Source organism: Eptatretus burgeri, chromosome 9 (assembly GCF_056783735.1).
Source record: "Eptatretus burgeri isolate ZD-2024b chromosome 9, Ebu_testis_v1, whole genome shotgun sequence".
Lineage (NCBI taxonomy): Eukaryota > Metazoa > Chordata > Myxini > Myxiniformes > Myxinidae > Eptatretus > Eptatretus burgeri.
Window position 1 is genome coordinate 93,999,265 of NC_140969.1, and position 10,002 is coordinate 94,009,266.

The 10,002-nt window shown below is 42.4% G+C and overlaps 1 protein-coding gene across 2 annotated transcripts; it reads right to left on the bottom strand.

The window, feature by feature from the left end:
- Positions 1–5,599: 5,599 nt before the first annotated feature.
- LOC147020647 (uncharacterized) lies at positions 5,600–9,643 on the bottom strand. Of its 2 annotated transcripts, XM_085896721.1 has the most exons (6): positions 9,271–9,643; positions 8,777–8,931; positions 7,686–8,581; positions 7,214–7,283; positions 5,871–6,220; positions 5,600–5,781 (listed from the first exon to the last, which is right to left on the bottom strand). In XM_085896721.1, exons 1-3 carry the CDS (start codon positions 9,382–9,384, stop codon positions 8,284–8,286), a joined length of 567 nt encoding a protein of 188 aa, XP_085752847.1. In that variant the 5' UTR covers positions 9,385–9,643; the 3' UTR covers positions 5,600–5,781; positions 5,871–6,220; positions 7,214–7,283; positions 7,686–8,283. The 2 variants fall into 2 exon arrangements, with proteins under 2 accessions (XP_085752847.1, XP_085752848.1); XM_085896722.1 differs by lacking the exons at positions 5,600–5,781; positions 5,871–6,220 and adding an exon at positions 6,830–7,111.
- Between the last annotated feature and the right edge of the window lie 359 nt (positions 9,644–10,002).

Sequence of the window (10,002 nt, forward strand, 5' to 3'; positions counted from 1 at the left end):
TGGTTATGAAAATTCACACTAATCGTCTGGAATACATTGTGCACAAACGAACAAGCCGGATTTTCGATTTAGATCTTTGTTCACCCACAGCACCCCCTCAAACTTTGGGGATTTCCTATTTCAAACCGCATTTTCGGTACTTTTCATTCAAATGGATACCGAGTAGTTATCAGTAGATGGAACTGGATGAGATTTGATATGCATAATCTTAAGGTGATTCCCTATCCGCTGTATGACATCCATTTTGCTCTTTATCTTATAGTTTCCATCCTTGGCGACCCATCGCCGCCGACCGGCTTGTCTGTTTGTTTGTCGCCTGCAGGTCACAATTTTTAACCGATCTTCACGAAACTTCAGCTCATGGTAGAGTTTGTCATAAGGAAGAAGCGTTTTGTTTTTGAGGTCAAAAGATCAACCACAGGTCGAAGGTCAACAACTGAGGTGAGATTACTAAAATGTGCAATTTACATTCGATTGGCTTGAAATTTGAAGAGGATATAAATTTCAGGTCACTGAATCTCCCTAACTTATCTAAGGAGTTTTAAGGTGCAACTCACTTTGTCTGCCAACAAGGCAAACGTGAAGACCAAGGAGCTTTCCAAATAAGTCAGACATAAAATGGTGGAGAAGCACTGTTCAGGAGAGGGTTATATGAAGTTTCAGTCACTCATTATCCCTCTGAGTACAGTGAACTCCATCATTAAGAAGTGAAAGACGTATCATACTACTCATACTCCACCCATGTCAGGTCGCCCATCCGAACTCAGCAGCTGGGAAAGCAGCAAACTGGTTCGTGATGTCACTGTAAATCCAACAATGACTTTGAAAGATTGGCAAGGATCTATTTTCGAGATGGGAGTCAGTGTTCATCAATTAACAACATCTCGTTCCCTTCACAAGGCTGGCCTCTATGGACAGGTGATAATAAAGTAGCCATGATTGAAAAAGATGCATCTAAAAGCTCTTATGAAGTTTGCGAAAAAGCATCTTAATGATACTGTAGGCATGTGGAGAAAGGTTTCATGGTCAGACGAGACAGAAATTTTAAATTTTGGTCTAAATTCAAAGCAGTACATCTTTGCGCAAGACGAACAATTCACATGACACAGTAAACACCATCCCTACTGTCCAGCATGGTTGGGGCAGCATCATGCTATGGGGTTGCTTTTAATCATCAGGGACTGGCAAGCTTGTCAAGACAGAAGGAACAATGGACGGTGCAAAGTACAGGAGAATCCTCGATGAAAACCTGCTTGAGTCAGCCATGAATCTGAAACTGGGTATGAGATTCACATTTCAGCAGGATAATGATCTGAAGCACACAGATAAAGCCACACTGGAGTGGTTGAATAAGAAAAAAAATGAATGTTCTTGAGTGGCCCAGGCAAAGTCCTGACTTGAACCCGATTGAACATTAATGGCAAGACTTGAAGATTGCAGTCCATCGACGATCCCCATCAAACTTGGCAGAACTAGAGCAATTTTCACTTGAAGAATGGCCAAAGATGTCACCAGCTCACTGTGCAAAGCTGGTCGAGACCGACACAAAAACACTCATAGCAGTCACTGCTGTAAAAGGTGTTTCCACCAAGTACTGATGTAAGGGGTGAATGCTTTCGGAACCAGTGAATTTTGCTTTGTGCATGTTTTTTGCAGGTATTCCTGACATGTAACCTCCTTCAGCTCTATAGTCCGTCGGTCAATGTAAAAAAAAACAAATTTTCATGTAGAATCTTGGCAACTGTGTTTAATTCCATCTAAATACATCACTGATCAGAAAAAAATGTTGTTGCCAGTTTGTCTGTGTGGTCCCAGGGTCATTTTTGGTACAAAATAAACTTTGGTGTGAAAAATGTGATATTTGACCAAAAATTTAGTTTCTTTAGTAAGTATACCGTGTGACCCCTTAAAATGATCAGGATGATCCAATCCACTCTGAGAGTGTGTTTCCATATCGTCATGAGTCCCTGTGTGTGAATATTGTGCAGTTAAATGCTAATAATGTATAATTCTTCACGACAAGTACCAGCACATGGAGTCTCAAAAAGATGAACATGTGAATTTCCAATGGACAAAGTGTCGCCTTAAGAATTTTGCAAACATCAGTCACTCCTATTGTGAACCAATGTGTCCCACTTCAAACCACATATATTTACACCTGAGTCCTTGCTCCTTACGTTACTCCTCTTCCTCATCTTGTCCAATTACAGTGGGTTGTGTGTTGTGACATTTGTCCTCATCTCCCGCGCAGTGGCAGAGTTCGGTGCAGACAAGATTGTGGTGTCTGCAAGAGCACCTTCCTGAGCATGTCCTGTCTGTGGATGCACAGCTGCATCGCGTCATCTGCAAAACTGCATCTGGAGATGGTTCTTCCTCGGTCAGCACTGGCACCAGTCGACCATCTTGCTGCTGCCATCCAAGCTCCAGAGGGTTGGGGATGACTGGGTCTAGGACCAGGTCCTGTGACCAAACACTCACCTGTACATGTGCTCGCCTGATATGCTCCAACCAAGCACCATGGGTAGGTGGTAGTTTGTCCACTCCTTGTTCAGGCTTCAGTAGTTTGAAGAGTTGCCACCTGAGGTCCTTCGCCTGGGTGATGTGGAGTCGTCTAGGACAGAATAGTGCGCACAACAACTCTTCACAGCACTTGACCACTTCAGCGGACGGTTCTGCTCCTTCTCCAAGCCCAGCCAGTGCAGCAAGTACCATGGGGCTTGATGGAAGGAATTCTGTGAAGCATCCCTTTTTGCCCTTTCCTTGTATGTGTCCAGTTGTATTGCACCGGTCAGTGCGTGCCAGTTGATTAAAGCAGATGCTTTAACTGGACCAAGTTGGTCACAGATTGGTTTCAGCATGACTTTGTGACGGCGCTCCCTGGTGCCCATGATTACTGCTGGTTCGATTCCCAGTTGTGGCACCCTGCGAAGAGCCAGGAGTAGGACATCAGTGTCTTGGGAGTATAGGTGGACTCTGAGTCCTGTTTCTGCAACTTCCACTGCATGTAGAATCATGAGAGTGTCTGCCTCTTCATGTGTGCTCACACCTGTAGAGACAGGGCAGTCGGAATTTGTCACGACACCACTGCATGCCACGGTCACCAGGTTCCCAGCAGTACTCATGTCGATGAGTTTTTGAGCCAGGTACAGAGTGAGTGAATCCTTTGTGTCGTTGCTTGCGAGAAAAGTACCTTTGTCTCTGATGCAAGTTGAACCTTGTACTATGTTGGATCGGATTCCCTTTGACTTGCCTCTGCGCCGTTCTCTTGTGCCTTCCTTCAGTGAAGATACTTTGGTATAGTTATCAAAGATAACCCTAACTTGGTCATAGCCTCGAGCTTTTGAGTCGATGATCTTGACATATGATGTGCCAAGGTCACTGCAGTTATTGAAGTTCTTGAACGCCATCAACTCCTGCAAGACTGCCATTCCATCGACTATGAGACAGCACCCCTTCTCTTCGGTCCAGCAGGTGGATTACTGTGCTTTTGTCAGTTGTTGGGTGGATCGATCCATCTGGTTTCATCAACACCCGGTTTGTGTATGCAAACTCGTGAGTGCCAATCACTGCTTCCAAATCAATGTCCTCTCTTGATGACCGCGCTATCACCAGCATCCTGGCAAAGAGTGATGATGTTGCCTTCAGTATCAGCTTCGGAGCCAGCATTCAGTTTGATCTCTTTTGCAGATGCACTCCAAGACAGCAGTTTGACCTTTGTCATCTTGGACCATAGATTTTCATTGCCAGTCAGACGTTCTTTAACGAATCTCAGATAGGCACCCATGCCAACCTGCTCTGCCGACAGGATGCTCTCTTTGGCATTGTTGGGTAGTATCTCCTTTGATAGGAGCTTGAACATGCAGCTGGTCATGGCCTGGGGATCAGGCTCAGTACTGGACCCCATTAAGATGTTGCATTGTGCTGGCACCGTCTTCAGCTGTGCAATAGCTCGTTCCTGGCGACGAACTTTGGCCTGGGAGAGGCAGTGGTGTTGATGTGCTATAACACTGTTCGATAGTGCAGCCAGTCTTTCGGTCTCTGCAGAGAGGCGTGCCAGCTCAGGGCCTGTGAGACAGAACTTGAGTAGAGTCTTTGGGTACGACCAAAGCACGACCCCCCCCCCCCACAGGGCCCCCCCACAGACTAAAAAAATGCCAAATTTTCTCACATATACACTCCAGCTTTGCTAGACATTCTGCTGAGCCTCAAGCAAGCCGCAGAAACGAATTTCCGGGTGCCTATTTTTCAAAATTTTATGGGGGAGGACCCCCAGACCTCCCCCACGGACTTCGTGCCTTCGGCACTCGTGAGTCGGGCCCGGTGCCCCCCCCCTTGAAATTTCCTAGATCCACGACTGCAGCCCAGTATGTTACCTAAAATCATAAAATATCAGTTGTTCGTAGAATTAGTGTAGTATTTTGTATTATTAAATTTTTAAACAATCTAACCATATTTTGACTCTGAGGGCACAAAATACCTAAACAAAAATTGGCAATATTTGTTTTCGTATTTTACTAGATAATTTGGATGAATTGAAATGCATTTAAATGCATTTGCCAAAAGTCTGGCTCCCCAAAAATTTAAAAATATTTTTACGGCAACTAAAAATTTTTTTCATACTTTTGCTCAGAAATCACCCCGGGACCAAATAGAAAAACTGGCAACATGTTTTTTTATGTCCTAAATACTATTTAGAGGAATGTAAATGCATTTGCCAAGATTATATACAAAAATATGACAAGATTTAATTTTTTTACATTGACCGATGGACTCATAACAGTATTTAGTTTGATATTTTCAGTTATGAATACAAAAGTTCATTTGGAAAAATTGTTTCTGCATTATTCGTAATCCTTTTAAATGTGGAAGTATTGGTAGCGGGTGAATACTTTTGCAGACCTCTGTCGATATGTTTTAAAGGAGAAGAGATTTTAGCTTTATATTATTCACAGGAATTACAAAAGACAAAACTCACAATAAAATAAGAAAATGAAGCCCATCCCTCACCTTACATCGAAACCCAAACCCTAACAGCCCAAACCCAAACACGAACACCTCAAACCCATCCCTAACCCTCATATTAAAACCCAAACCCTAACACCCCAAACCCAAACCCTAACAACCCAAACCCAAACCATAACACCCCAAACCCAAACCCTAACAGCCCAAACCCAAACACTAACACCCCAAACCCAACCCTAACCCTCATATTAAAACCCAAACCCTAACACCCCAAACCCAAACCCTAACAACCCAAACCCAAACCATAACACCCCAAACCCAAACCCTAACAGCCCAAACCCAAACACTAACACCCCAAACCCAACCCGAACCCTCAAATTAAAACCCAAACCCTAACACCCCAAACCTAAACCCTAACAACCCAAACCCAAGCCCGAACACCCCAAACCCAACACTAACCCTAACATTAAAACCCAAACCCTAATCCTCACACCCCAAACCCAATCCCAACCCTAACCTTTACACCCCAAACCCAACTCTAATCCCAAGATCATAAATCATTTTTGCACAATTTTTTTTTAAACAACTCAACGAATGATTCTTTTTTTAAAGTTTAATAATTTTTTTTCAAGTCGTTCAATAACAGTACACGGTGAATGCGGTCTTTCAACTCAAAGTTTTTTTTAATTTTCTTTTCTTCCGGTTCTGTCTTAAGAATGAAGTTTCAGTTCTTTCAAGTTTGAAGAAGTGGAAAGGAGGAGATATATTGTAAATTTGTCTCAAGAAATCTCAGGTCTTCCCAGCACTCTCTTGATATTGCTGAAAAAAATAAATAAATACATTACATGTCAAATATCGAATTAAGTAATATATAATTTCATTAATAATTATTAATTACCTGAACTTACCACTCATCAAGCACCATCCAACCAAGAACGACAAGGATAGGTAGGTTGGGAACTCCAAAGGTCTCCAAGATAGAAACCACTTTTCGAGTCTCCAAAGGGAGGTCTCAAATTTTGAGCCATCAAGGCAAAACTCTTTTCCTCATTTTCCCGAATTTTGTGGGTCATCAAGGTGGAACTCGTTTTGTGGGTCATCAAGGTGGAACTCGTTTTGTGGGTCATCAAGGTGGAACTCGTTTTGTGGGTCATCAAGGTAGAACTCGTTTTGTGGGTCATCAAGGTAGAACTCGTTTTGTGGTTCATTAAGGTAGAACTCATATGCTGGGTCAAGGTGGAACTCGTTTTGTGGGTCTCTGCAAACATATCAGCAAAAGGAAGTGAAAACCACTCAACATCACCGTCATCATAATCTTCATCATTATCATGCCTTCCGACACAATCCTGGAAACACTGTACTCTCTCTCCATTGCTTTCTGCATGTCAGTTCAATTTTCCTTTTCTTTTGCCTTCAATTTCACATCTTGATTTTCTTCATCACAAAGTCCCACTGGGTTTTAATTAAAGTTTTTCAAACAATTAATTTGAATACAGTGAAAGTTTATCATTGAAAAAGCTGGACTTCCTACTCGTTGGTGAAGGAGACGTTTCGGCGAGAATCCACTCGCCTTGGTCACGGCAGATGAAGTGAGGAAGAAGCTGGAAAATTGCCACGTGACATCCGACCTGCTTCGATTTAACGACGAACATTCATCGATTTAATCTATATATTACTGAAACTCTCATCTTGTATGTTTACATATATTTATATATGTATGTTCCCGAAATACAGCCAAAACGGTACAAGATAGCGCAAAAATTTTAGGGCCACCTTACTCACCATTCTCCTGCGGTGTGCAGTATCAAGTTTCGTTCAAATTGGGCAACAAAAAAAAAATAACAAATCAATTCCCGATTCAGTCAAGTACTCTTCCGGAGAATTTGATCAATACAAACAACCTCAGCGGTATAGTTCGATGGAGCTATCTTTTATTTTTCTTGAAATGATTTTTTCATCAACCGCTGTCACAATGGGAACCCAATGATCATCATGGGTCATCTCGTTAATTTTAATGATCATCCAGTTGTACACACCGACTTGTATACGGTTACATTAACACTCGTGCCAGACTTTCACCAATTGGATGATCTGTTTGGTGCTTGTCTGGCTGAGAGTGCAGCAAAACATTCGTTTGTTCCCAACGCTTCTGAGACACAGACAGAATGGGACATGATAGGGGTGAAGAACATTTAGTTTATACAAAGTTTGAAATCATTTGTAATGTAAAGCAAGAATTTTGGCAACTTACATTCCAACGGGTAGGATGGTTTCATTCGAGAGGGTGGAGGGGAGTTAACGAGCACCTCTTCTGGAGGGGCCTTTGGAAAAAAAAAAAAAAACAAGAAAAACATAAAACATGAAACACACTGATATCTTCATCAGTTTGATAACTTGTTCAGGAAAGGGCACAGAAAGTAATGCACTGATGGAACAGGTAACAACGAAAAGATGAATAATCCAATCGAGGGGAGTTAAACTTCTTGTGATTTATCCTGCGTGGCGATGACCATGTCAATAAGTTACCTTCCCACCAAAATAATAATTACAATTATCTCCACAATTAAGAACATTCTTCTTCAAAGAAGGAAGTATAAACCGCAATGTCGATAAAAGAACAAGTGGCAAAATGTATTTCAGCTTCACAACACGATCTTGGGGTTTGCTGTGTTTGCACCGAATGTGGTCACCCCAACTGCCGTAAAGTATTGAAGAGTGCTCACCTGTTGAAGGTCCTGCATGTAGTATGACCCCTCAACACCGTGCTGCTTCTGTTGTTGCTGGTCCAGCCCTTCAGTAACATGTTGTTTCTGTTGCTGTTGCAGCCTGTGATCACAATGAAGGCTCTGCTATTCCTGCAGCCCCTCAACACCGTGCTGCTTCTGTTGTTGCTGTTGCTCATTTCGACCCTGTTGACACTTAAGACCTTCAGACCCCGTATGACCCTTTATACTCCCGTAAATCCTTTAACCCCTTCGACATATATACCAGCAGATCATTTAGACCCGTTGAGACCCCATAGACCCATTTCTATCCTGTACAACCTTTACACCCTTTGAACTGCTTCAACCCCTTTAGAACCCTTTAAACACAAACCAATCAAACATCAAAATAGTCTTTTTGCAACACAGACTTCTCTTTTCAGCAGGTGATGTGCAAACTCTACCCACCCAGAGGGTGGGCACACTGTGCTAGTAACCTTATCTAATCGAAAACTACTTGGAAAAACTATCACGAAAATGAAATCAAACTCCTGGAAGTTGGACAACACAAAATAAAGCCTCCCCCCCTTCTCCCTTGCGAACCTGGTGTCCCTTGTCCTCAATGAGAATCATCATCGGACCAATCACATTCGTCGTCTCCATCCTCACAATGACATCCGTCATCGTCATCGTCACAATCACATGTGTCATCGTCATCGGAACAAACACCTTCGTCATCGTCATCGTCACAATCACATCCGTCATTGTCGTCACAATCACATCCGTCATCGTCATCGTCACAATCACATTCGTCGTCTCCATCCTCACAGTCACATTCGTCATCGTCGTCATCATGATCTTCCACATCCTCATCCTCCCCATCAGCCTCATCTTCTCCATCCACTTTCTTGTCCTTTCTGTGAACACACAAGAATCACCAGAACTTCGTTTGAGAGAACATTTCTCTGCATCGTGCAAATGTATCAGAGTACCACCAGGTATACAAACTCCAATAACAACATATTCATCAGTCGAGAGGTCCATCGGGATCATAGTTTGCCGTTCTTAATCTGAAGATCAATCATAAAATGAAGACTTGTGAAGAGGTTTACCGAAGCCGTTTGTTCCTCCATAAGTATATCGCCCAAAGCAAGTTGATGATAAGTGTCACCATGGAGATGATCCCGACAGCATGTTCAAATCTCTCCCACAGCGACATGAGGTCTCCAACGTCCATCGGGCCGACAACAGAACCTTCCCCAAAGATCTGTGGACACGGAAATAACAAGTTTAATAAATTAATGTGATTTCAATGAAAACAGGAATCAATATCCTTCATCACAATCCGTAAATGGGATCCTTTCAAACTGAAGTTGAAACCTGACGTTCTGACCCCAGGCCCCACCAATTCGATCGAGCATTCCAGAACAGGTTTTGGTTTCCTTGTAACGAGATGTAAGTTCACACCGTCATCAAACCGTCATTATTTAATTAATATCACAATCTGCTCCCTTCCGATAACTTCATTTTCATACCAATCAATGGGATCTTTAACCCTTTAACCTCTATCCATCAGCGATGGTCTTTCTCTCCGTTTCCCATTTACCTGGAAAGACTTCCTTATCGTCCACACTCCAGAACGCACTTGCAGGTGTGCCGGAAACATATCTTCTTGAAATTCTTCGAAAAAACTCAAGAGCACAAGAAGGTACGACCACATTGTCGCAGCGAATGCGGCGGAATGGTCTTAATGTTCTCAAAGGTAAACACACAATGCATCCCGACGATGGCCTTTGTGACGCTGCAAGCATTGTTGTCATGGTAACCGCGTTTGGTACTAAACAAGCCCATTTCAGTTTTCATTGTGTCGTCATCCCATGTATAATATGTTATTATATAATGGTATGTAATATTTGTGTACAGGGTGGCCTGAAAGTCGTTTTATCCGTCCACAGTGAAGCATTCGTTCTTAAACGCTTAATATACCGGTTTTATTGTGCAGTACTGTAGTTACAATATAAATGAATCACTCATTCTCTCTGTATGTGCTCCATCATTCTGATACAATGACTCATTGATTAAAAAGATGATTGTAACTACAAAAAATTAATATAGACATAAACAGAACCATTTGAAGGACATTGCCATAAAACAGACTAAAAAGAAAACCACAAAGCTTTCCGTTGTGCTCTCTCCATGTGAAATTCACACACAGTGAATGAGGGAAAGAAGAAAAACAGTCCACTAGACACCTATTTGAGATATTGAGATGAGATGCATTCAAGATATTGAGATGAGGACGAAGTATAACACATCTCCGAATACTTGAAGCAACATT

What these genes read in the sequence shown, in the direction of transcription:
- LOC147020647 (XM_085896721.1), bottom strand. Translation starts at nt 9,384, where the DNA reads ATGTGGTCGTACCTTCTTGTGCTCTTGAGTTTTTTCGAAGAATTTCAA. An exon ending in CGATAAGGAAGTCTTTCCAG is followed by an intron (nt 8,932 to 9,270) that starts GTAAATGGGAAA and finishes CCGTGTCCACAG; the next exon opens with ATCTTTGGGGAAGGTTCTGT. An exon ending in TGGAGGAACAAACGGCTTCG is followed by an intron (nt 8,582 to 8,776) that starts GTAAACCTCTTC and finishes GTGTGTTCACAG; the next exon opens with AAAGGACAAGAAAGTGGATG.